The sequence below is a fragment of the Aegilops tauschii genome, chromosome 5, assembly GCF_002575655.3.
Source record: "Aegilops tauschii subsp. strangulata cultivar AL8/78 chromosome 5, Aet v6.0, whole genome shotgun sequence".
Lineage (NCBI taxonomy): Eukaryota > Viridiplantae > Streptophyta > Magnoliopsida > Poales > Poaceae > Aegilops > Aegilops tauschii.
Genome location: NC_053039.3, coordinates 347,443,127 through 347,470,105, shown reverse-complemented (window position 1 = coordinate 347,470,105; position 26,979 = coordinate 347,443,127). Strand labels below are relative to the sequence as shown.

Below are 26,979 nucleotides of genomic sequence, written 5' to 3'. Positions count from 1 at the left end.
TGTCACTGCATGCGTGCTTGGGTATGGTAAGTTGGTAACTGATGAGGTACTTAACTTTTGGATTAGTTTGAATTGCTACATATGTCCCTTTATCTGCTGTTCAATGGACAAGCAGCTTAGCCAAAGAAGCATCCCCTGGCTTTAAACTGGTGCAGTGAGCATGAGTTTCATTCATGGGGGGCAATCAACTGATATCCCATATATTGGTTCTGCATTTACGATACACTCATATCAAGCCAGATCTTCAAAAAAGAAGCTACTGAACTAGCATACATATTTACATACCTATAGACTATAGTATACCGGATACGGATCATGTTCAGGTCTGAAATGCACTACATATAGTTCTGCTGCCCGTGTCCTTGTACATAGTCCTGGAACACTGAGTCCACTCCTGGGGTAGAGCAGGAGCTCCAAGAACCAGCGCTGCCCGCCTCGCCGCCGATCAGCAGGCGGCTGTCTTCCTCCTCCAAGCACCCTATCTGCTGGAGCAGCATCTCGATCTCGTCCTCCATGTCGCCGTCGAAAGTCACGGAGCTCGCTGCCGGTGTCGAGCTGGAGCTCCCTACGCCCACCGCTGTCTCGCCGGCGGGGCTCGTGACCAGCGGCGTGGTGCCGCCGCCGCCGCTGCTGCCCCAGGCGCGCTGATGATCTTGCACGTTAACCCGGCCCGGGTTGGTACTGGTTTGGATATGAGACCAGAACCCGGAGTAACCAGCGGCAGGAGAGAGCACAGACTGCTGGGCTGGCCAGAGGTTGCCGTAGAAGGGGAGCCCCGGGGCGTCTTGGATGCCGACGTGGCGCCGCTGCACGCTTAGCTGCATCCGCTCCAGCGCCGTCGAGGCGGCGCCGCCACCCGTGGGGCTCATGAGGAGGAGGCGCGGCTGCTGCGGCAGCGGTAGCGCGTACCTGATCGAGCGGCGGCCGCCGCCGAGCAGGCGCCTCTTGAGCTTGGTGTTCCAGTAGTTCTTGACGTCGTTGTCCGTCCTCCCCGGCAGCTGCGCGGCGATGGTCGACCACCTGCTCCCGATGCTAGCGTAGAGGCTGCATATCAGCCGGTCCTCCTCGTCGGTGAAGCCGCCGTGCCGAATGTTGGGGCGGAGGTAGTTGAGCCACCGCAGCCGGCAGCTCTTGCCGCACCTGTTGAGCCCTGCACCCAGCATCAACGTGTTCATATGTAACCCTTGTTCACTCTGGTGGAGCGGCATAATCCGTGGGCCGTGGCCGGGCACGAAGTAGCGGCGCGGCAGCAAGGCAGTACGTACCGATCTTGCGGGGGAGCGCGATCCAGTTGCCGGCGGTGCCGTGCTCGGCGACGTAGGCCCTGAGCACGGCGTCCTCCTCCGCCGCCCACGGGCCCTTCTTCACGCTTGCCTTGTCGCAGCACGGCGCCCTGCCCATCTCCACGCCGAGCTCGAGCTCGAGCTCCCGATCGATCGATCTCCTCCGCTCTGGCCGCCGGCCGCCTCCAGTTCGGCTCACCTCCGGCTAGCTAGCTCGATCGCATCGCATGTGACATGCACCTCCAGCTAGCAGCGGAGTGACTGAGCCGACGGCGATGGATGGCTGGTGAGGTTGTACCGCGAGGACCGGGCATTTTATAGCGAGGGCATATAGGATCTAGCCCTCACGACGTGGGAGGAGAAAGTGCTACTGTAGTACTGTACTGTGCTCTTGACTTCTGCATCCTGGGCGCTCCCTCTCAGTCTCAGGCTAGTCAGCACGAACTTAGGAGTAACATCACACACTTCAATACAAGTTTGCTTATGTGGTACATATTTAATGGGTGTGTCTAGGTCTCAGTCGACTGAGACTTAACTAAGTCTCACTCAAGTGATATAGTATATGAGAAGAAAAAGAAAAAATTGAAAAGAAATTTTTGTACGAATCTTAATGCAAGATCAATGGAATATAACATCGACTGAGACATAACGAAGTCTAAGTCGACTGAGACGTAGCAAAACTGATATTTAATGAAGAGAGAGGTGCTTGTGGTAACTAGCTAAGTTACCGGAACATCACACACTCCAAGAAACAATGAGTCTATATCCTAATAAATACATCGTTGCATGACACTACATACATGTTCCTACCCACTATGGAGGTAGTAACATAGTGTGTAGGTTACTAGCTTATGTTCTTGCCCATTGTGACTAGCCTCATGTGCTTCATTTTTTTCTCTGGCCAAATTAAGTACTCCCTCCTTCCATCTATACAGGGTCTAACGCGTTTTTCGAGGCTAACTTTGACAAAATGTTAGAGTAATAATATATGACATGTAACTTACACAAAGTATACGGTCAAATTCGTATGTGAAAGGAGCTTTCAATGATATAATTTTCACATTATACATCTCATGTACTATTAATCTTGTCAATAGTCAAAGACGGTTTTGAAAAACGCATTAGGCCCTATATAAATGGAAGGAGGGAATAGTACCGATAGAACAAAGTGGGTTTCTAGTCTTTTACAAGGGTCTTACCCTAACAAAACTGCAACATATAATTAGGAAAAAGCTAAAAGAACTATGTATGTTTTATATTAAAAAATCGGTTTTCATGCACATATTTTCTGAGGGAAAAAGTTTTTTTTAACTATCAGCATAGATAGTCGGCAACCTCAGGCGCCGAGAAACCCACTCCGGCGCCGCGCATAGATGCACCCGGATGCCTGGCCTCACCGGAATCTGCTATTTAAATACGGCCACACCTGGCTTACTCCGTGCCGCAACATAAGCCGCTCCACATCCGCCATGACTGCAGGCGACAACGCTCTACGGGCGAGCCTATCGACGGATGAAGCACGAGCTGGCCGCCCTTGCGGCCGTGCCAGGCGGATCGAGGCTGGCATGGCGGCCAGCTCGCCTGAGGTCTACGAGGAGGAGGACGACCCCATGAAGGAGACGGGCTCCGACGACACTGCACCGGAGCCCGCGCCTATGCATTATGGCTTCAGCATGGAGCAGGAACACTACAGCACCGCCATGGCGGAGGAGCAGCCTGCGCCGGTTCCTACGTCAGCGTTCCAGCAGGCGCATGAGGAACATCAGTACGACATGTTCCTCCTAGAGCAGCACCAGCTGGCAAAGGGCCAAATCGATGGTGAGCACGCGAGCGAGGAGGTCGTGGCGGCCATGGCCGCGGCGAACCCCAACTTCGTCGCGGAGCAGCGCGCGATCTACGAGGCCGTCCGCGCTCAAAATGCCACTCGACAAGAAGTGGCTGCCACGGGGGCGTAGCTGCAGGCGAGAACAATGCCAGCTGCGCTGCCGACAAACTATCAGGCGGGCCGGTTCGACGACGACAGCGCCGACGCCACCATTTCCATCATGGACCTCACGTCCATCGGTGATGGACAGGTCGTGGACTCCTCCGAAGACGAGTATGGCACGGGAGGCGGCAAGGCCTTGTGTCCCATGTGGGCCGGTCCGTCTCCCGTGTTCTACTCTTCCTCGCTGGAGACCGCACCTTCACTTTACGGGTCTTACTGCAGTCGTTCATGGAGACGGCAGATGGAGGACATGGTCGCCGACGCGGTATAGAAAGGAAGTGGACGACGGCCAGCCGCGGCCGTAGAATAGGTTTAGGGTAGGGTTTCATTTTTTGTTCTAAATGTTTGAGATGTACTGAAAATCCAGCGTGTTTGCGAGATCTTGTCTGGGTTTCATATCTGTCGTGTTTGCATGAATTTCGTTACAAGTGGTTGAAGGAAATATGCCCTAGAGGCAATAATAAAGTTATTATTTATTTCCTTATATCATGATAGATGTTTATTATTCATGCTAGAATTGTATTAACCGGAAACAAAATACTTGTGTGAATACATAGACAAACAGAGTGTCACTAGTATGCCTCTACTTGACTAGCTTGTTGATCAAAGTGTTGGAAATATGCCCTAGAGGCAATAATAAATGGTTATTATTATATTTCTTTGTTCATGGTAATTGTCTATTGTTCATGCTATAATTGTATTGTCCGGAAATCGTAATACATGTGTGAATACATAGACCACAAAGTGTCCCTAGTAAGCCTCTAGTTGACTAGCTCGTTGATCAACAGATAGTCATGGTTTCCTGACTATGGACATTGGATGTCATTGATAACGGGATCACATCATTAGGAGAATGATGTGATGGACAAGACCCAATCCTAAGCATAGCATAAAAGGTCGTGTAGTTTCGTTTGCTAGAGCTTTTCCAATGTCAAGTATCTTTTCCTTAGACCATGAGATCGTGCAACTCCCGGATACCGTAGGAGTGCTTTGGGTGTGCCAAACGTCACAACGTAACTGGGTGACTATAAAGGTGCACTACGGGTATCTCCGAAAGTGTTTGTTGGGTTGGCACGGATCGAGACTGGGATTTGTCACTCCGTGTGACGGAGAGGTATCTCTGGGCCCACTCGGTAATGCATCATCATAATGAGCTCAATGTGACTAAGGCGTTAGTCACGGGATCATGCATTGCGGTACGAGTAAAGAGACTTGCCGGTAACGAGATTGAACAAGGTATTGGGATACCGACGATCGAATCTCGGGCAAGTAACATACCGATTGACAAAGGGAATTGCATACGGATTGATTGAATCCTCGACACCGTGGTTCATCCGATGAGATCATCGTGGAACATGTGGGAGCCAACATGGGTATCCAGATCCCGCTGTTGGTTATTGACCGGAGAGGCGTCTCGGTCATGTCTGCATGTCTCCCGAACCCGTAGGGTCTACACACTTAAGGTCCGGTGACGCTAGGGTTGTGGAGATATATGTATGCGGAAACCCGAAAGTTGTTCGGAGTCCCGGATGAGATCCCGGACGTCACGAGAGGTTCCGGAATGGTCCGGAGGTGAAGAATTATATATAGGAAGTCAAGTTTCGGCCACCGGGAAAGTTTCGGGGGTTACCGGTATTGTACCGGGACCACCGGAAGGGTCCCGGGGGTCCACCGGGTGGGGCCACCTGTCCCGGAGGGCCCCGTGGGCTGAAAGTGAAAGGGAACCAGCCCTTAGTGGGCTGGGGCGCCCCCCTTGGGCCTCCCCCCATGCGCCTAGGGTTGGGAACCCTAGGGGGGAGCTTCCCCCTTGCCTTGGGGGGCAAGGCACCCCTTTCCACCCCTTGGCCGCCGCCCCCCCAACCCTAGATGGGTTTTGGCCGGCCCCCCCTCCCAAGGGGGCCTATATAAAGGGGGGGGAGGGCAGCAACCTACAGCCTTGGGCGCCTCCCTCCCCCCTGCAACACCTCTCTCTCTCTCGCAGAAGCTTGGCGAAGCCCTGCCGGAGACCCGCTACATCCACCACCACGCCGTCGTGCTGTTGGATCTCCATCAACCTCTCCTCCCCCCTTGCTGGATCAAGAAGGAGGAGACGTCGCTGCACCGTACGTGTGTTGAACGCGGAGGTGCCGTCCGTTCGGCACTCGGTCATCGGTGATTTGGATCACGGCGAGTACGACTCCGTCATCCACGTTCATTGGAACGCTTCCGCTCGTGATCTACAAGGGTATGTAGATGCACTCCTTTCCCTTCGTTGCTAGTAGACTCCATAGATGCATCTTGGTGAGCGTAGGAAAATTTTAAATTATGCTACGATTCCCAACACAAAGATGGTTATGTTTCCTAGCCATACACATGAGTTGTCATTTGATTAACGAGATCACATCATTAGGAGAATGATGTGATTGACTTGACCCATTCCGTTAGCTTAGCACTTGATCGTTTAGTATGTTGCTATTGCTTTCTTCATGACTTATACATGTTCCTATGACTATGAGATTATGCAACTCCCGTTTACCGGAGGAACACTTTGTGTGCTACCAAACGTCACAACGTAACTGGGTGATTATAAAGGTGCTCTACGGGTGTCTCCGAAGGTACTTGTTGGGTTGGCGTATTTCGAGATTAGGATTTGTCACTCCGATTGTCGGAGAGGTATCTCTGGGCCCACTCGGTAATGCACATCACTATGAGCCTTGCAAGCATTGCAACTAATGAGTTAGTTGCGGGATGATGTATTACGGAACGAGTAAAGAGACTTGCCGGTAACGAGATTGAACTAGCTATTGAGATACCGACGATCGAATCTCGGGCAAGTAACATACCGATGACAAAGGGAACAACGTATGTCGTTATGCGGTTTGACCGATAAAGATCTTCGTAGAATATGTGGGAGCCAATATGAGCATCCAGGTTCCGCTATTGGTTATTGACCGGAGACGTGTCTCGGTCATGTCTACATAGTTCTCGAACCCGTAGGGTCCGCACGCTTAAAGTTCGATGACGGTTGTATTATGAGTTTTTGTGTTTTGATGTACCGAAGGTAGTTCGGAGTACTGGGTGTGATCACGGACATGACGAGGAGTCTCGAAATGGTCGAGACATAAAGATCGATATATTGGACGACTATATTTGGACACCGGAATGGTTCCGGGTGAGATCGGGATAATACCGGAGCACCGGGAGGTTATCGGAACCCCCCGGGAGGTATATGGGCCTTAATGGGCATTAGTGGAAAGGAGGGGAAAAGAGCAAGGGAGGGGGCGCCCCCCCAGGCCCAATCCGAATTGGGAGGGGGGCCGGCCCCCCTTTCCTTCCTCCCTCCTTCCTCTTCCTTCCCTCTCCCTAAGGAAAAGGAGGAGAGTAGGACTCCCCCCTTGGGCGCGCCTCCTCCCCTTGGCCGGCCCTCTCCTCCCCTCCTTTATATACGGAGGAGGGGGGCACCCCATAGACACAACAATTGATCTCTTGATCTCTTAGCCGTGTGCGGTGCCCCCCTCCACCATAATCCACATCGATTATATCGTAGCGGTGCTTAGGCGAAGCCCTACGTCGGTAGCAACATCATCATCGTCACCACGCCGTCGTGCTGACGGAACTCTCCCTCAAAGCTCGACTGGATCGGAGTTCGAGGGACGTCATCGAGTTGAACGTGTGCTGAACTCGGAGGTGCCGTACGTTCGGTACTTGATCGGTCGGATCGTGAAGACGTATGACTACATCAACCGCGTTGTGCTAACGCTTCCGCTTTCGGTCTACGAGGGTACGTGGACACACTCTCCCCTCTCGTTGCTATGCATCACCATGATCTTGCGTGTGCGTAGGATTTTTTTTGAAATTACTACGTTCCCCAACAGTGGTATCAGAGCCTGGTTTTATGTGTTGATGTTATTTGCACGAGTAGAATACAAGTGAGTTGTGGGCGATACAAGTCATACTGCTTACCAGCATGTCATACTTTGGTTCGGCAGTATTGTTGGATGAAGCGGCCCGGACCGACATTACGCGTACGCTTATGCGAGACTTGTTCTACCGACGTGCTTCGCACACAGGTGGCTGGCGGGTGTCAGTTTCTCCAACTTTAGTTGAACCGAGTGTGGCTACGCCCGGTCCTTGAGAAGGTTAAAACAACACTAACTTGACGAACTATCGTTGTGGTTTTGATGCGTAGGTAAGAACGATTCTTGCTCAGCCCGTAGCAGCCACGTAAAAGTTGCAACAACAAAGTAGAGGACGTCTAACTTGTTTTTGCAGGGCATATTGTGATGTGATATGGTCAAGGCATGATGCTCTATTTTATTGTATGAGATGATCATGTTTTGTAACCGAGTTATCGGCAACTGTCAGGAGCCATATGGTTGTCGCTTTATTGTATGCAATGCAATCGCCCTGTAATTGCTTTACTTTATCACTAAGCGGTAGCGATAGTCGTAGAAGCAATAGTTGGCGAGACGACAACGATGCTATGATGGAGATCAAGGTGTCGCGCCGGTGACGATGGTGATCATGACGGTGCTTCGGAGATGGAGATCACAAGCACAAGATGATGATGGCCATATCATATCACTTATATTGATTGCATGTGATGTTTATCTTTTATGCATCTTATTTTGCTTTGATTGACGGTAGCATTATAAGATGATCTCTCACTAAATTTCAAGATAAAAGTGTTCTGCCTGAGTATGCACCGTTGCCAAAGTTTGTCATGCCGAGACACCACGTGATGATCGGGTGTGACAAGCTCTACGTTCATCTACAACGGGTGCAAGCCAGTTTTGCACACGCAGAATACTCGGGTTAAACTTGACGAGCCTAGCATATGCAGATATGGCCTCGGAACACTGAGACCGAAAGGTCGAGCGTGAATCATATAGTAGATATGATCAACATAGTGATGTTCACCATTGAAAACTACTCCATCTCACGTGATGATCGGACATGGTTTAGTTGATTTGGATCACGTGATCACTTAGGTGATTAGAGGGATGTCTATCTAAGTGGGAGTTCTTAAGTAATATGATTAATTGAACTTAAATTTATCATGAACTTAGTACCTGATAGTATTTTGCTTGTCTATGTTGATTGTAGATAGATGGCCCGTGCTGTTGTTCCGTTGAATTTTAATGTGTTCCTTGAGAAAGCAAAGTTGAAAGATGATGGCAGCAATTACACGGACTGGGTCCGTAACTTGAGGATTATCCTCATTGCTGCACAGAAGAATTACGTCCTGAAAGCACCGTTGGGTACCAGACCTGCTGCAGGAGCAACACCAGATGTTATGAACGTCTGGCAGAGCAAAGCTGATGACTACTCGATAGTTCAGTGTGCCATGCTTTACGACTTAGAACCGGGACTTCAACGGCGTTTTGAACGTCATGGAGCATATGAGATGTTCCAGGAGTTGAAGTTAATATTTCAAGCAAATGCCCGGATTGAGAGATATGAAGTCTCCAATAAGTTCTACAGCTGCAAGATGGAGGAGAATAGTTCTGTGAGTGAGCATATACTCAGAATGTCTGGGTATAACAAGCACTTGATTCAACTGGGAGTTAATCTTCCGGATGATAGTGTTATTGACAGAATTCTTCAGTCACTGCCACCAAGCTACAAGAGCTTCGTGATGAACTATAACATGCAAGGGATGAATAAGACAATTTCCGAGCTCTTCGCAATGCTAAAGGCTGTGGAGGTAGAAATCAAGAAGGAGCATCAAGTGTTGATGGTCAACAAGACCACCAGTTTCAAGAAAAAGGGCAAAGGGAAGAAGAAGGGGATCTTAAAGAAGAAGAACAAACAAGTTGCTGCTCAAGAGAAGAAACCCAAGTCTGGACCTAAGCCTGAGACTGAGTGCTTCTACTGCAAGCAGACTGGTCACTGGAAGCGGAACTGCCCCAAGTATTTGGCGGATAAGAAGGATGGCAAGGTGAACAAAGGTATATGTGATATACATGTTATTGATGTGTACCTTACCAGAGCTCGCAGTAGCACCTGGGTATTTGATACTTATTCTGTTGCTAATATTTGCAACTCGAAACAGAGACTACGGATTAAGCGAAGACTGGCTAAGGACGAGGTGACGATGCGCGTGGGAAATGGTTCCAAAGGCGATGTGATCGCCGTCGGCACGCTACCTCTACATCTACCTTCGGGATTAGTTTTAGACCTAAATAATTGTTATTTGATGCCAGCGTTAAGCATGAACATTATATCTGGATCTTGTTTGATGCGAGACGGTTATTCATTTAAATCTGAGAATAATGGTTGTTCGATTTATATGAGTAATATCTTTTATGGTCATGCACCCTTGAAGAGTGGTCTATTTTTGTTGAATCTCGGTAGTAGTGATACACATATTCATAATGTTGAAGCCAAAAGATGCAGAGTTGATAATGATAGTGCAACTTATTTGTGGCACTGCCGTTTAGGTCATATTGGTATAAAGCGCATGAAGAAACTCCATACTGATGGACTTTTGGAATCACTTGATTATGAATCACTTGGTACTTGCGAACCGTGCCTCATGGGCAAGATGACTAAAACGCTGTTCTCCGGAACTATGGAGCCAGCAACTGATTTGTTGGAGATCATACATACTGATGTATGTGGTCCAATGAATGTTGAGGCTCGCGGCGGGTATCGTTATTTTCTCACCTTCACAGATGATTTAAGCAGATATGGGTATATCTACTTAATGCAACATAAGTCTGAAACATTTAAAAAGTTCAAAGAATTTCAGAGTGAAGTTGAAAATCATCATAACAAGAAAAGAAAGTTTCTACGATCTGATCGTGGAGGGGAATATTTGAGTTATGAGTTTGGTCTACATTTGAAGCAATGCAGAATAGTTTCGCAACTCACGCCACCTGGAACACCACAGCGTAATGGTGTGTCCGAACGTCGTAATCGTACTTTACTAGATATGGTGCGATCTATGATGTCTCTTACTGATTTACCGCTATCGTTTTGGGGTTATGCTGTAGAGACAGCTGCATTCACGTTAAATAGGGCACCATCGAAATCCGTTGATACGACATTCACGTTAAGTGGGAGACTGAAGGAATTATGCCCTAGAGGCAATAATAAAGTTATTATTTATTTCCTTATATCATGATAAATGTTTATTATTCATGCTAGAATTGTATTAACCGGAAACAAAATACTTGTGTGAATACATAGACAAACAGAGTGTCACTAGTATGCCTCTACTTGACTAGCTTGTTGATCAAAGATGGTTATGTTTCCTAGCCATAGACATGAGTTGTCATTTGATTAACGAGATCACATCATTAGGAGAATGATGTGATTGACTTGACCCATTCCGTTAGCTTAGCACTTGATCGTTTAGTATGTTGCTATTGCTTTCTTCATGACTTATACATGTTCCTATGACTATGAGATTATGCAACTCCCGTTTACCGGAGGAACACTTTGTGTGCTACCAAACGTCACAACGTAACTGGGTGATTATAAAGGTGCTCTACAGGTGTCTCCGAAGGTACTTGTTGGGTTGGCATATTTCGATATTAGGATTTGTCACTCCGATTGTCAGAGGGGTATCTCTGGGCCCACTCGGTAATGCACATCACTATAAGCCTTGCAAGCATTGCAACTAATGAGTTAGTTGCGGGATGATGTATTACGGAACGAGTAAAGAGACTTGCCGGTAACGAGATTGAACTAGGTATTGAGATACCGACGATCGAATCTCGGGCAAGTAACATACCGATGACAAAGGGAACAACGTATGTTGTTATACGGTTTGACCGATAAAGATCTTCGTAGAATATGTGGGAGCCAATATGAGCATCCAGGTTCTGCTATTGGTTATTGACCGGAGACGTGTCTCGGTCATGTCTACATAGTTCTCGAACCCGTAGGGTCCGCACGCTTAAAGTTCGATGACGGTTGTATTATGAGTTTTTGTGTTTTGATGTACCGAAGGTAGTTCAGAGTCCCGGATGTGATCACAGACATGACGAGGAGTCTCAAAATTTTCGAGATATAAAGATCGATATATTGGACGACTATATTTGGACACCGGGACGGTTCCGGGTGAGATCGGCATAATACCGGAGCACCGGGAGGTTATCGGAACCCCCCAGGAGGTATATGGGCCTTAATGGGCTTTAGTGGAAAGGAGGGGAAAGGAGCAAGGGAGGGCCCCCCCCCCTCCCCAAGCCCAATCCGAATTGGGAGGGGGGCTGGCCCCCCTTTCCTTCCTCCCTCCTTCCTCTTCCTTCCCTCTCCCTCTCCAAATAGGAAAAGGAGGAGTCCTACTCCCGGTGGGAGTAGGACTCCCCCCTTGGGCGCGCCTCCTCCCCTTGGCCGGCCCTCTCCTCCCCTCCTTTATATACGAAGGAGGGGGGCACCCCATAGACACAACAATTGATCTCTTGATCTCTTAGCCGTGTGCGGTGCCCCCCTCCACCATAATCCACCTCGATTATATCGTAGCGGTGCTTAGGCGAAGCCCTGCGTCGGTAGCAACATCATCATCGTCACCACGCCGTCGTGCTGACGGAACTCTCCCTCAAAGCTCGACTGGATCGGAGTTCGAGGGACGTCATCGAGTTGAATGTGTGCTGAACTCGGAGGTGCCGTACGTTCGGTACTTGATCGGTCGGATCGTGAAGACGTACGACTACATCAACCGCGTTGTGCTAACGCTTCCGCTTTCGGTCTACGAGGGTACGTGGACACACTCTCCCCTCTCGTTGCTATGCATCACCATGATCTTGCGTGTGCGTAGGAATTTTTTTGAAGTTACTACGTTCCCCAACAGTGGTTCACTCATTGGTTTGGGGGGGGGGGGGGGTAATCGCTTGGTTGTTGCACGACACTCTCCACCCATGTAACACTTGTATGATAACACTTCTATGGTATGATATAATCTATCACTTTAGTACTCACTCTCTGGACTTGCATAACAATGAAATGCCTAACCATATATATTGTTTTAACTAGTGGACATCATACTGCTAGCGTGGTAACTGTTTATATTAATAAACCACATAGGACATGTGGTTAGCAAACTCAAAATTCACATATTACTAAACATATGGTGGACGGCATATTATAAGATGGCAGTTGGCAGTGACATAACAAATTTCATGAAAACATAATATGATGTGATCTTGTTTTAAAGCCGACGTTGGGGCAAACTAAACAATGAAGAAAAATAGTGAATTAGATTAAAGGTTTGGGAGATAAATCATATCAAAGACTTTCTACATGCATGCACACCTCTAATCCCATTAGGATGTGGCCCTTTTAGCGGAGCCAGACAAAAATTCTGATCTTGGCATGCGGCCAGATTACTTATTTGAATCTTGTTCTCAGACACTGGTTTGTGTAACAACTGTATTTGCATGTCTGCAAGTGCTCTCTTTTTCTTTAAAAGGTTGATTCATTCAGATAAGAATTGTGGTTTTACGTAAAGGGCTCTGCAAGACAGTAAAACCATAACCCTAAACTTTGGTGAGTTATCGTTGATGAGAACCACCCACACCAGAAGAAGTTCACAACGACACGGAATCATCAGTGACGCCACTATGGCTCCACCGAGGGAATTATTCTTGGATTTTTTTGAAGCTGCTTGAGCCACCTGAGTTGTCCCGGATCTTAGAACGATGAACGCACCTTGGTCGCGGCGACAAGACCCTTTGACTAGCGAGAGATCTGCCGACAAAGAAGGAAATCACCGTCCACTACCATTGGTAAGTAAGAAGGTTGGTCTCTACCTTGCAGAGGGACGAATGCATCACACACTCAAAATGAGTTCCACCAGGGAACACCCTTCTCCACTCACTCCCTGGCAGCGGCAAATAACACACAGTCCGAACAATGATAGAGCTAGGAGGACCTGTTCAACAAAGAGGTCATCGCCGCCGCCTTAACTCCTCCCTAGACACCAAAACCTACCGACCTACACTACCCAAGCCCACATCGAAATCCACGTGACACCTCAAAGGTATCAAAACTGAGAGGGGGGGGGGGGGGGGGCAACAAGAGCGGAGAAACCGAAAGCCTAATCTTCGCCTCTCAACCACCTCTCTCATCATGAAAGCCTTGCCCACCCAGCAACTTACTGGCATGTGCTTTTGGTTCTCGCGACCCAAGAAGCCATTCCTCATGTGGTCAGTAGTTTTGAGTAAAACAAATACCGCACCCTTACCAAGTGGTACGAACGACCACATCTAGAAACAATTTGGATTACTACATTACATAGTCTACCATCATTTTTCTAAATAAAAAAAACATAGGGCCGGTGTTGGGATCGGCTATTAACTGTACTAAGAAGACTAATGGAGTAGCATTTCTCATGCCAAACAGCGTACGTACAGGTACCGAGCAAAAGTCAGCCGCGTCCGTACGCCAATAACGCATCGACAACAGTATAAAATTATATTATCGACGACGCATCTAATAACTAAAACCAAATTAATCCCTATGATTGGGAAACATCATGATACACGCACCGATTGGCGATTGTGATGGCCGCGGCGGTTTCAGCTAACCATTTTCTATAATTGAGAGAGCATCCATCACAGTGGTACTGTAGAGCACTGGCACGTACGTAGAGACAATATTTTCTTCTTATCATTTGTAGTGGCGAACTCAACAGAGAGAATAGTACATTTTATGACTTATCAACTTATCAAGTGTATGTGTATACGCAAGAAAATTTTGCCATGCACGCCAAGTTTCAACAAGCCCCGGAATCGCTTTCTTCTTTCTCCCTTGTGCTAAACGAAAGTCCGGCGAAAGCCTTTCCCTGATCGGCCAGGGCATCAGGGAGGATACTCGCCGCGGAAGATGCGGTGAGAAAACGTCGCCCGGCGCACAAAGTTGCTGCGGCGTCGACGACCTCTTTTTCCCTGTTGATTTTGACCATTTCGCCGACGACGAAGGCGACGACGAGGGGACGTCCGGGAGGTATATAGTCGCAAAGTACGTGCTTAGTGGAGCCGGCGGCCATTACCGGCCAGGCTATGGATAGAGCTCGATCGATCTGCGTTGTTAATCTGGTGGCTCATCATGGCGTAACGATTTATATTCCGTTGAGCTCGGAGGTTTCACACCCCGTTGTTCTTCGCCGGTACGGTTGGGTACGGTTGATGCAGTTAACGAGCACTTCTTGTCCATTATCAAAAGTATGTACTCTCTCCAATCTATATTAACTGACATTGGTTTAGTACAAAGTTACAATTTTATACTAAACCAGTGTCAACTTTATACTGACATTGAAAATATGCCAGACATGATGTTGTAGCACAGATAGATGTTTGCACGTATATCAGCTATATTATTTTATTTTATTTTATTGCGGAAAAAACTTTCAATGTATTCATCAAACATTATGGCACTACAAAGAACATGAGATGTAAGAAAATTTTCATCCAAATATGTAGACCACCTAGCGACAGCTACAATCACTGGAACCAGCCGAATGCGCGCCGCCGTCATCGCCCATCTCTCACAGAGCCCGGCAAACCTTGTTGTAGTAGACAGTCGGAAAATCGTCGTGCTAAGGCCCCAAAGGACCAGCACACCAGAACAACAACGTAGATCGAAAGGATCCAACTTGTAGACACACGAACACAGACGAAGAAAGACCGGATCCAAGAAGATCCACCGAAGAGATACGCCAACCGAATCTCGCGAGATCCGATAGAGACACACCTCCGCACGCCCTCCAACGACGCTTGACGCACCATCGAAATGGGGGATGGACGGGAGAACCTTATTTCATCTTCAGAAAGCCGTCGCCGCCTCGTCTTTCTGAGCAGGACACAAACCCTACACAGACTTGAAAAGACATCTAAAACTGAAGGAGGAGTCCTCCATGGGCAAGGGCCAAGATCCACCACGCACCCATGGCCGTAAGGCCACCGGAGGCGAGGCAGATCCAGCGCCGGCAGGAAGCGGCAGGGAACCCTCCGCTAGTTACAACTTTATACTAAACTAGTGTCGACTTTATACTGACGTTGAAAATATGCCAGACATGATGTTGTAGCACAGATGGATGTTTGCACATATATCAGGTACATTATTTTATTTTATTTTATTGCGGAACAAACTTTTGATGTATTCATCAAACATTATGGCAGTATAAAGAACATGAGAAGTAAGAAAAAAATACATCCAAGTCTGCAGACCACCTAGCGACGACTAAATCACTGGAACCAGGCGAAGGCGCGACGCCATCATCGCCCCTCTCTCACAGAGCCGGGCAAACCTTGTTGTAATAGACGGTCGGGAAATCGTCGTGCTAGGCCCCAGAGGACCAGCACACCAGAACAACAACCGTCGTTGATGAAGAGAAGCGTAGATCGGAAGAATCCAACTTGTAGACATACGAACGTAGACAAAGAAAGAACGGATCCAAGAAGATCCACCGAAGAGAAACGCCAACCGAATCTCACGAGATCCGACAGATACACATCTCCGCACGCCTTCCAACGACGCTTGACGCACCATCAGAAGCGAGGCTGAATGAGAGAACCTTATTTCACCTTCAGAAAGCTGTCGCCGCCTCGTCTTTTCGAGCAGGGCACAAACCCTAAACAGACTTGAAAAACATCTAAAAACGAAAAAGGGACCCTCACACCGGCAAGGGCCAAGATCCACCACACACCCATGGCCGTAAGGCCACGGGAGGCGAGGCAGATCCAGCACCGGCAGGAACCCTCCGCTAGGAGCTCTCGTCGGCAGGAGTCGTAGGGGTATATAAACAGGAAGATACTGGAAAATTAAACAGAGAAAAAAGTTTACCGAATTTTTAGTACGTTTCTGTCCGCATAGTTGGTACTTCACATGTACTAGTGCAGACCTGATTATTGGCCATGCATGTGAAAACTTTGTCAAGTTGTTTTTCCCTTTAGAAATGAGAGGATCGGACAAGATCACTATCACTTTCTCCTCTTTTCTTTTTAGAGAACACTAGCTAGTATCGCTTTCTTAAACGATACTAACCCAAGTAATACGCCGTGACAAATGTGTCACCAAAGTGTTGTAATCGCTGTCATTGACAGCTTTGCATAATTTCCACTATGCCAATCAAATCCAAGTCAACATGCATGAAAATTGTAGTATAGCATATTGTGGTGAACATGCATAATTTCCACTATGTCAATCGCTAGTGCCCCTCCGTAACCCTCTTATAGTATTTCTTTACAGAGGGAGTAGTAGCAAGCATGTGTGTTACAATACGACGCTTGCTTGTTATATATGGTGATTATTTTTCTGCGGGGACATATGGTGAATTCTTGTTGTGGCAAAAGTAAACCCCCATTCAACTCACAATAGGATGCATGTTGTGAATTAATTTCGGACACAAGTGGTGAAATCTCCGGAGAAGACGCGAGAGCCGGATGATAACCATAGAAACGCTTTGGAGGCGAAAAAGGAGGATCTAGAATGCAGGTGGCAGTACCGGACTTCAAATGAGGCCAACGTACGACCCCAAACGAACGTCCGTTTTATCCGGATTTCGTCCATTTGGGATGGCAATAGGGACGAAAACGCACATGCGTGTCCGGCTTGGATTTGAGGCGCCCACCGCGGCAGAGCGACCCAAAACGTCCGTTGCATCCCCCGCCCCCGGAATCTCGTCGCCGTGCCGCGCCCGACATGGCCGCTCGCGCTCGCTCGCCGAGCCAGCCCCCTGCATGCCGCCGCACGCTCGGCCACGCGCCCGTCGCAGCCATCGCTGCTCGCCCACGCCGGCCCGCCCCCTGCTCGTCGCCGCTCCTGCCCGCCCCGCGCCCCCGCCGCGCCGGCCCGCCCCTGCTAGTCGCCGCTCGCCTCGCAGCCCCACGCGCGCCCGCGCCGGCACGGCAGCAGGCCCCTGCTCCTGCTCGTCGCTCGCCCCGCCGCCGCGCGCGCGCCCGCGCCGGCCCGCCCCTGCTCGTCGCCGCTCGCCTCGCCGCCGCGCGCGCGCCCGTGCCGGCCCGCCCCTGCCTCGTCGCCGCTCGCCTCGCCGCCCGCATGCCCCTGTCTGCCGCCGCGCGCCCCACGCACCCATCGGCCCCGCGCCCGCAGCAGCCGTCGCCGCTCGCCTCGCCGCCGCGCGCGCTCGCCCACGCCGCCCCGCCCCGAGCTCGACCGCGCCCCGCTCCTCCCGCTTCGAGCTCGGCCGCGCCCCGCCCCGTGCGCCGGCCTGCTTCCCCGCCCCGCCTCGCCCGTGCGCGCGCCGGCAGCCGCGCCGCTAGCCCATGTGCCCGCCCGCACCCGCGTGTATCGGCATGGGTAGTGTGTGTGGAGCAGAGGAGAGAGAGGAGAAAAGGTGGAGAGAGAGATGGTGGGTGGGCATGGTGGGCCAGAGGAGAGAGAGGATGACGGGTGGGTCAGGCCTCACATGGAGAGGACACTGCCCGGACGAGGAGGACGCAAGATTCGTCCGTCCGTGTCCGTTCCAGACCCAAACCCAGACCAACTTTGCTCTGAGGATGGGTCGAGACGGATCAGAAATGAACGTTTTTTTATGATAGAGTCGCGCGTTGGGACGTCTGATTTGTCCGTTTTATCTCAAACAGACAGACCCGTACGATTTAGGGTCGTGCGGTGAAGTTGGCCTGAAAGGCCACAACCACAACAAACACCAGATGAGAACACCCAGCGCTTTTCCCCGATGCCGGCCGGCACAAAAGGAGCCACGCCCACATTGACCTGGTCCGGTTCCCGGGGCTTGAAAGAATGAAAGTGGCGCCGGAGAAAGGCGGGGATCATTGCCATTTCTTTCCACAAAGGAATGTGGCCGGACCGCGAGCGATCCGCCTTCCCGCCGTGTTGTTTACTCCAAAGCGATTGAGCAAAGCGGCAACGACTTGGCCAAGCCGATGCATGGATCGTATCACAGGGTGGCTAGCTAAAGTGGCTGCGGATGTGGGTGTTTTTCTCTCCTTGTCTTGTCTCCGCATGGATCCATGGATCGGCGTCTGATTAGTTTCTGTCCTCTCATCATCATGCCGTCATGGATGTTAGAATAATTAATTTTGAGGTGTACGTGGATCCATCGAGGACAAGCAATCACACAGCACAAGCAATGGACATCAACATTTGTTAACAAGGTTCATCAACATGCATGGCTACATCACCGAGGCATGATTATAAGCGCACCTTCTTCCATTGTAGCAAATCACATGATACACGGACGCCCGGACCGTCCCTCTCATGATCTCTATCAGCCTGTAACTTATGATGTCTAGTCTATTTTGCCTACTCGCGGTGACTTTGTATGTATAATAGTTCTAAATTACATGTTTCCGACTCAAACAGCTAAACCTTCGCTAATTACAAGTCCAACTGCAGCACAACTCACACACATATATTCGACATATATTTTAACAATGGCTTGATTAGCACGCAGACAAGAAAGGTGCTTGGATTGGATGCAGAGGCTGCTGCACCTTCATGCATGACTTCATGGCATAAGGCCATGTCATCATCTCTTGCCAAGTGATGAATATGACAGTAAAGTCAAAAGCTCTTAATCCACTTGCTAGCCTCTTGTCGAATACATTACTGTTAGCTGGTCAGTGTTCGTGCATGCATCTTAATCAGGGTAATTTCTTAAGAGGTTAACCATGAGGATCTAAGTGTTTTAACTCATTCCGACGTGACACTTGAGGTAAACCAACTGATCTTTTTCCTTCTGACCTCGCAAAGCTACAAAACATGACATAGCTCCTTTTGTTTTGTTCTGTCAAATCATGACATGATTAGTGAATTTGTTTTGTATTCAAACAATTATAATACCTTATAAAGTACACGCAAGTTACTACGTTATTGGTGTCTTAAATCATATCATTGCGCCGGCCATCTTTTGTTAAGTCTCCTCTGTATCATCAGCGGCTGAAATATCCGCGATTAAGTCAAGAATTTATCTTCTTTTTTAAGTCCACACAAGTGATAACATCAATGACTTGATTCAGTAGAAATTGTAAATGAAACCGGGGTGTGACCAGCATATAAATATGTAGGATTCGTAATAATGCATGATAGTTGGTTGGTGGCCTAATTATGATATTAGGGCTGGTCGCTTTCAAAAATCCAGCTGCACTGAAAACTTTAGTTTTTTTTCTGAAGATACGAACAAGAAATTTTCCTTATTGAAACAGTGAGTAAGAAATTTGCTTCCTGCTTGACGAATTAACAACTCAAGGTCAACCATGTATGAACGATTGATAGAAGTATGAGGCGACCTTTGAAGTCTTGGACGTGCTGTTGTATGGACAAACTGACAAAACCAAGGGTAAATCCAATAGCTAGCCATGACAAGAACACACTAATAAATCAATCATTCAATGATTGATGAATAAGAACTATATAAACTTGGAAACCCTCCAAAAGGGCCGGTGCTTGGATTGTATCCTTGCAACGATAATTTTCATTTAAACACACGCAATTTGTTTTACAATCAGACAGTCTTTGTCATGGCAATATGGAGGAGGTGATAGTTGTTGATGCAATAGTTGCTTCTGGATAACAAGTCAACAGCAGAATATGCCTTGTTCCTTTCAGTGTGTTGCCATATTTTACCGATGCTTTTCGTGGAGCGTTGTGTCTCGAAATTCAGATTGCATCCTGAATATGACTTCTCTTATAGAACGTAGTACGCAATTTTGACTTATGTTCCTGCAACTAGATGCTGAAGATAAGCTAAGGTCTATCTGATCTCCAGTTTCCATGGGTGCCATACTAGCCAACCATCAGGAATCAAACTCACCCGCTACACAAAGCCAATTTCATGTGATCGACAGTTTCAAGATGCAATCAATCCAAGATAGGGGGTGACTTGGAGAACTTGATAAGCATCAAAATGGTGGCAACCACACACTGCTGGTCCATAATACATAAAGAACAGCCATCGCGTAGATGCTCATAATGTTATGTTGCTGCAACGGTACATAAACTTGTAAGGGCATTTCTTGGTACGGGAAGAAGTGATTGTTCTACTCCTCTCTTGTTGAAGGGCCCATCCCTGCTGATGGGCTGTCCGCAAAATACTCTGGATGTTTCAGGTTAACACCATGCTGCAAGAAATTTGTACAAAGGCATAAAATCAAAAGAACATGAAGCATATGCTCGCACGTACACAGAAACTCTAAGGCTTGGTCGTTAGGGAAATAACACCCAGGGCAAACAAAGTGCGGGTGAGATTTTTTTTCTGGTCATTCAATAACGTAGGGAGAGAAAACCACGTCGAAGATCCATTCCCTGTCATCATTTGGCAGAGGGGGGAGACCCCTACTCCGCACTAGCGAATACTACGTCAAAAAAGTTAAGAAAAAAGAGAAGGTGCCATGAACTGGGGCAGCTCGTTCTCAACAACTGACGAAGCGTCAGCATGCGAGGAGCCTGCTTCAGCATCTCCAACAAGATGGCGCAGCTCGCTGTTGCCATGTTCGAGCTCGTTGTAGTCTACTGCATTGTAGCTGCTCTGGCGAAACTTCCCTCACATTCTCTGGTTCATCGCCGGATCTGGAACACCTCATCACGGAAAATTTGTTGGGGAAGACATCGGAAGAGGAACCCTCCCGTGGAACAACACTGAAGACGTGGCAGAGGTCAATTAAGAGAGAAGCAGACGCATGTACACAGAACGGCAGCGGCGGTGCCGGCCAGTGGCGGAGACAAGGGGGGGCGAGCAGGGGCCTGGCCCCCCCTAACGATCGAGTAAACTCTGCCATGTATGTTGTTAATCAGGGATAATTTTATGTGATTACGTGTACTGGCCCCCCCTATCTCTGTAACGCTAATCTGAAAAAAGGGGAAAGGCCCATGAGGAAGCCCATTCATAGCCAGTCCTAGGTGATCTCCTCGGCCGCTATAGTTTCCTAGCCCTAGCGTCAAGTGCGGCAGCTCTCAGTGATTAACCTATGATTTGCGAGATTGTTGTGCTGCAGCCGCCATTCGCCCCTGCTGCCTCCTGCCCTCATACTCATCTAGCAAACGCACTACGCCTCAGCCGCAATCAGAGTTAGTAAGGCCGGTGCCGCGACAGCCGATCTGCTGAAGTGCCTATCTCTTTGGCTGCAATTCTTCTCCAGCAAAAGCACTACGCATCTAGCCAAGGTTAGAACTACATATTACTGTCTGGACATCTTTTATATAGTGAATGAGTTGCGTCAGTTACAGGGGGCTGGAAGGAGTAGTACTAATCTCTCTCAATTTTGATCCTGTACTTGAAATAAATATAAATCAGATTTTAGTTCTTTTGGTTGTGTGATATGTGATGTCAATTCCAAGACTTATAGTTCATCAATTATCAAGAGAAAATTACCGTCAAACACAATAAAGATCAATTCCTTTTTAAGCATGTACGTTGCTTTGAATTCTCAATTCTCAAAGTAAAAGGGAGATTAACTTGCTTCGGCACTGCATTATAATATACATTGAAAGAGAATTAGCAGCTAAGATTTCTTCTGCTCAAGTTATTAAATATTTGATCTTATTGGTAATCCTAGAGGCGAATTTAAGCTAATATAATTTTAGTGTCGTTTTTATATCATGAAGCGAAATATTATGATAGTTACTTTTTTGCACTTCTATTAGTAGCTTGGCTTGACGGCTTGGCCCCCCCTATCCTCAAATCCTGGCTCCGCCCCTGGCGCCGGCAATAGAGAGAGGGAAACTAAGCAGACTCATGTGGAAGGGAAGGTAGAGGCGTCCGACTCGAGGGCAAAAGACGAGGAATTTTTGCCGGATGTACCGAGACGGCCATATAGATTTCCAGGGTTAATGTGTCTCGTGGGTTTTTTTGTGCCCAGGGATAAAGTCTGAGATCCCGGAGGGATCCTGTGCAACCAAATGAGGCCTAAAGGTGTTAGGCACTCGGTGGGGGTTGGGGTGGCACCTAGAGGCTAGAGGCTAGAGTCTCGTCACCTACTAGTCGGCTACCTACGTAGGCTGAACATGTGAGGTGAGAGTGTGTTCCACTAGTCGGACATCTTTTAGAACAGTGCTCTGTGGTGCACATTTCTCAGTAGCACAGGCTGGTGCACCACCTTGTTCTTTGTACAGACAACAGTTGCAAACATATGATACATGAATGGGGTGGATTTTAGCGTGGTATGCATCTGTGATAACCACCAAATAACTGGGGTTTTAGCCTAAACAGGTCGTGTTTGTGACAAAGTATGAGTATATTGATGACCTGTATCGGTATGGTGGTTAGATTAGACATGTGTAGACTGCTTTTTCTGCTCACGTAATCTTTAGTGATTGCGCCGTTCCCCGTATTACTTGGGAGATGATTTAAACCTTTGTAGTATCACTCAGATTCCCTTTCTTTTAACTGCTTTTCTAATTAGGGCGGAAATAAACAATTGAGTTCATCTGTTCAAGACAGAGAGCAGGATATATATATTGCTATCTCTTCATAACCTTGTATGCTTTGGCTGCTTTGGAGCATGTGCAATATCCATAATAGTAGATGTCTGTGTAGTTCATTCTTCTACAGATACAGGCCCTATAACTCAATGTTAAGGAGCTGCCACCAGTATGGCCTCCAAAACATGGTTAGAAGGCAAAACTGTAGGAAATCGTTTGTCAATTAGACATGTAAGTGTCAGGAGCTTAAATGCTGATTTCATGTAAGGTGCCGTTGTACTGGTATGCTGGTAAGATGTTCCTAGCTGCCACCGATTGGTCAGTTTGTTAGTATGAACTTCGGTGAGCTGTGAGAAGCTTGGAACACGTAAAACTGAATCCATATGAATTTGATTTTTGCCTCTTAGAAAAAACCCGCATCGAGCAATCCGCTTGGTCTACAAGGATCAACTAAAGCCATTCATCCAAAGTAATTTTCAACGGATTTATCAGTGCAGGGATTCAACTCCTAAGAATGTAACTGGCTGAGTGTTATTCTGCGTTCAAACAAAATAAGTGGGCTTCAAACATGAGAAATAAGGAAGTAAATGGTGTGCTGTTTCATATAAAAATAAAACAAAAACTCAGATGTAATAGAAAAATGGTTTACCTCACGCAGGGCTTTTGAAAGATCATCCATCGTCAATACAAGACGTCTATCCTGAAGTACAATAAAGCATGTCATCAGTAAGCCATAAGAAGTAAGAATGGCATGCCAGGTTTCATGGTAGAAGTAACATGGAATTTCTAATTAAGCAGTAAATTCACCTTCAGTTGTTTGCTCTTGTTGTCTTTGATAGGTGCTGCAACCCTGGCTTTGCAATGCCTAATTCAAGGGAAAGGATAGTGCAATATCAAATTGGTGTGCAAGATATACTACAATTGCTATATGTTATGCCATGCTGACACCAATAAACAAATTGCATTGAGGTAAAAAAACGAACTAGTGCAGTTGTGGGTTCACGTACTGAAGGGAGTCACTTGCGATGTCTGAAATGAACTTTTGAGTAGCTACAGCAACCAACCTTGTACTGCATACCACAAAATTAGGAAAGAAAAGAAAGAAAAAACATGTCATTCATGTGGACGAATAATCACCTGAGTTGAAGATTTCTCTCAGACTATGCTTAGCAATTTCTCTCAGACTAAAACAACAACGTGCTAAAAAACCTCTATGTGGCTCCATATATCACTATGCTTAGCAAATTCCAGTTCGAGATTATCCTAGAGCAGCAAAGGGGGTCTCAGCTTAAGTACCGATTCAGACATGAAGTCTTCTCGGGAGAGGAATTGGAGGTGTAAGGAGTACTCACAGGCGTAGGTCGGGGCAGTGGAAGCCGCTGCGGCCGAGGTAGTGCTCCACAAGCTCATCCGGAATCTGCCGCGCCACCGAGTCAAACAGGGAACTCAGCATAACAAAAGGGGATTAGGGCAGGCGGCGGCGGCGGCGTACCATGGGGTTGTAGTCCATGAGGGAGGAGAGGAACTCGGTGAGTACGGCCTCGTCATCGTGCCGCCCGTCGCTGCTGCCCGCCCCCATGCCCGGAGCCATCCCTCCGCCTGCGCCGCTGGGGTTGTTGCTTCCCATCATCCTCCCGTCCACTTCCTTGCTGCTATGCTGGGTCTGAGTGGTGGAGAAGAGTGACGACAGTGGCGGATCTAGGATTTGAAAACAGGGTGATTCTCCTAAAAAACATTGACAATAAATATGACATGTGGACGTTCTAACTAACTACCAATACCACGTAGAAATAGATCAATATGGTCTTACAAGCATACTAAAATTCTCAATTAAGTCTCAGTTTTGCATCAAAGAAGACTTATAAACGTTCTAACTAATTTACTTTCTATCAATCATAAATTCATAGAATGACATAACTGAACACAAATTACGTACTGGATGGTGGGTAGCACAGGGAAGAGCAAACCCTAAATCTAAAAATGGGGAATGGCCGAATGGGCAGGGGACGAGCTGAACTGGTACCTCAAATCAACAAGGATGGTTGCTGGCTTGCTGCTGCCTGCCGGCCGAGCGCCGGTGTGCGGAGTGGGCGGCGTGCGCCGGCTTGCAGGGGCGCCTGGCGGCCAGAGGCAGGGGCACGGCCCGCACAGTTGCGGTGGCGCGGCTGCTGCCGAGCCCCAAACGCCGAGCGGGCGGGACGGAGAGGCTGCGGCTCTGGGCGTCCGGCCAGCGGCGAGCGATGAGCGGGGAGACGGCGAAATTGGGAGGTCGGGACGGGAAGCGAGCGGCTGGCTCGATTTTTTTATTTTTTATTTTTGAGTAGAACCAAGCTTTTATTATCAAAGTCCACACGGTGTGGGATACAAGTGGGGTTGGGGTTGGCCCAGCTATACATGGCGCCCCGGACCCAGATAAAGAGAATGCTTGGCTAGTCTATGTGCTTCTAGATTGTTCGCACGACCTTTGAAAATAAAATACATTGAAAAGAAAGTTGTTGTAGTCTAATCTCCTTGATGATAGCATCATGCTCACCCATGCTTCCACTATGGATGGCAGTTGTTGGAGCAACTCGAGGAGGAAGAAGAAAGGACACACAAGAGCTTCAGGTAGAAGAAGAGCGCACAGGGAGTTTTGCGGCACCGCACACACTTGTGCCTTTTCTCTGTTTCTTCTCAACACACAGCTGATTACAAAGTCTTTTAATAGAGACACCCACGTACTACTCCCTGCTACGTACTGCCTGATCCGCTATTTTCTCTCCACTAGCCGGTAGCATGGCCACAAGTAACAACCTCTTTGACACGGCCACACGATTCAGTCGGCGTCACGCTTATCTCCTAATTACTCGGTCCACATCTAAGCCACTATCGGCTATACAGCACGTTCATGCAACGGAAATACGCGTACGTGCATGCTACTAACCTGATGGACGCCCGCACATGCATCCATTCTCTACTGACTTCCTCTCAACTAACTAACTCACTCTATCAACCGGCTTTGCACAGTGTACGTGATCACAACTTGACGTACACAACCTGCCGCAGCTTAGACTAAATGCATGACCGAAACTAATGCGACGAAATAAACATGATGAATACTTAGACAACAAGGTAAACTCTATCAATCACCCCCTTAACCTTGTTGTTGTTTATTCGAACACCTCCATGTCGATCTTCGAAGCAGCCTCGGCTCGTCGTCGGCCGTCGCGGCAGCAAGAAGCGCCCGCTGCTTCCTTGGCTCGGTGCAATCCTTGGAGTAATGCCCGTACTCTTGACAGTTGTAGCAACGCACCTTGCGTATGTCGAAGTTGCCCTTCTTCTTGCCGGTGCCGCTGCGGTGGCGAGCAAGCCAGTCCTCCTCCGTGAGGAGCAGGCGACTCCCACCACCCTGGTCGTAGTTGCTGGCGCCCTCGTCCAAGTCGCTCCGGTCCTCCGCCGTTTTGAGCCTCCCACAAGCTCTTCCATGGACATGGTTTTAAGATCAAGAAGCTGTTCAATGGCAATAGCTACCTGGGTATACTTGGACGGCACGATGCGGAGAAGCTTCTTCACGACCTTCACCTCGTCGAGGTTCTCAGCGAGCGTGCGCAGCTTGTTGGCGATCCCGTTCATGCGCATGGCGAGCTCATCGAGGGTCTCGCCGCTCCTCATGCGGACGTCATCAAACTCCTTGAGGAGAGTCTGCGCCTTGGCCTCACGGATGCGGGCATCGCTGACCCGCATGATCTTGATGGCATCCCATGCCTCCTTTGCCGTCGCCTTCATGACAAGCGTGGAGTGCATCTCGTCCGGCACGGCTCGCAAAATTGGCGCAAGCGCCGCCCTGTCCTGGCTGAAGCTCCTGCCTCCCTCGATGGCGTCCCACACGCGTTGGGCCTCCATATTCACCTTCATGATCAGCGACCACTCGAAGTAGTTCGTCGCCGTCAGCGGCGGGTAGACGACGGTGCTGCTGGCCTGGTGGACGACCTCCTGCTGCACCACCACCTCGCGGTAGCCACGCCGCGTCGGGCTCCGGCCTCGGCGCACCACCGGCGAGGCCAAGACACGGCGGCGACCCGGCGACGTAGTGCGCGAACCTTCAGTCACCATGGCTCTGATACCAAATGTTGGAGCAGCCCGAGGAGGAAGAAGAAAGGACACACACAAGAGCTTGAGGTAGAAGAAGAGCGCACACGGAGTTTTGCGGCACCGCACACAGCAGTAACCACTTGCTTTGCATCTGACGTGATCACAAACTGGTTTAAGTGAAGATCTGCTGCAAGCGCCATATCTTCCCGACATGCTATAGCTTCTAGCGTTGCCGGATCATCCACTCCTCGAATCACCAAGGCCGAGCTTCCAAGAAAGGCACATGTATTGTCCCTGCATACTACT

General features: G+C 48.6%; 3 protein-coding genes across 6 annotated transcripts; all 3 read right to left on the bottom strand.

The window, feature by feature from the left end:
* Positions 1-190: 190 nt before the first annotated feature.
* LOC109772473 (transcription factor MYB36) lies at positions 191-1,966 on the bottom strand. Its single transcript, XM_020331157.4, has 2 exons — positions 1,266-1,966; positions 191-1,150 (listed from the first exon to the last, which is right to left on the bottom strand). The coding sequence occupies exons 1-2, from the start codon at positions 1,399-1,401 to the stop codon at positions 336-338; spliced, it is 951 nt and encodes a 316-aa protein (XP_020186746.1). The 5' UTR covers positions 1,402-1,966; the 3' UTR covers positions 191-335.
* Positions 1,967-20,038: 18,072 nt separating this feature from the next.
* LOC109772451 (transcription initiation factor TFIID subunit 10) lies at positions 20,039-24,898 on the bottom strand. 4 transcript variants are annotated; one of them, XM_020331133.4, is made up of 7 exons: positions 24,626-24,898; positions 24,095-24,300; positions 23,955-24,019; positions 23,610-23,672; positions 23,410-23,467; positions 23,252-23,302; positions 20,039-20,303 (listed from the first exon to the last, which is right to left on the bottom strand). In XM_020331133.4, exons 2-7 carry the CDS (start codon positions 24,230-24,232, stop codon positions 20,223-20,225), a joined length of 456 nt encoding a protein of 151 aa, XP_020186722.1. In that variant the 5' UTR covers positions 24,233-24,300; positions 24,626-24,898; the 3' UTR covers positions 20,039-20,222. The 4 variants fall into 4 exon arrangements, with proteins under 4 accessions (XP_020186722.1, XP_020186723.1, XP_020186724.1 ...); XM_020331134.4 differs by having other exon boundaries at positions 24,095-24,327; positions 24,626-24,883; XM_020331135.4 differs by having other exon boundaries at positions 24,095-24,265; positions 24,626-24,878.
* Positions 24,899-25,735: 837 nt separating this feature from the next.
* LOC141022850 (uncharacterized) lies at positions 25,736-26,694 on the bottom strand. Its single transcript, XM_073499123.1, has 2 exons — positions 26,123-26,694; positions 25,736-26,060 (listed from the first exon to the last, which is right to left on the bottom strand). Exons 1-2 carry the CDS (start codon positions 26,692-26,694, stop codon positions 25,736-25,738), a joined length of 897 nt encoding a protein of 298 aa, XP_073355224.1.
* Between the last annotated feature and the right edge of the window lie 285 nt (positions 26,695-26,979).

Bases quoted from the DNA above. Each gene is read 5' to 3' on its own strand.
- LOC109772473 (XM_020331157.4), bottom strand. From the start codon at position 1,401: ATGGGCAGGGCGCCGTGCTGCGACAAGGCAAGCGTGAAGAAGGGCCCG. The intron at 1,151-1,265 runs GTACGTACTGCC...TGCTGGGTGCAG, and splicing joins CGCGCTCCCCCGCAAGATCG to GGCTCAACAGGTGCGGCAAG.
- LOC109772451 (XM_020331133.4), bottom strand. From the start codon at position 24,232: ATGATGGGAAGCAACAACCCCAGCGGCGCAGGCGGAGGGATGGCTCCG. The intron at 24,020-24,094 runs GTACGCCGCCGC...GTGGCGCGGCAG, and splicing joins TCATGGACTACAACCCCATG to ATTCCGGATGAGCTTGTGGA. The intron at 20,304-23,251 runs GTAAACCATTTT...AATTTCTTGCAG, and splicing joins TTTCAAAAGCCCTGCGTGAG to CATGGTGTTAACCTGAAACA.
- LOC141022850 (XM_073499123.1), bottom strand. From the start codon at position 26,694: ATGGTGACTGAAGGTTCGCGCACTACGTCGCCGGGTCGCCGCCGTGTC. The intron at 26,061-26,122 runs GTATACCCAGGT...TGTCCATGGAAG, and splicing joins CTCCGCATCGTGCCGTCCAA to AGCTTGTGGGAGGCTCAAAA.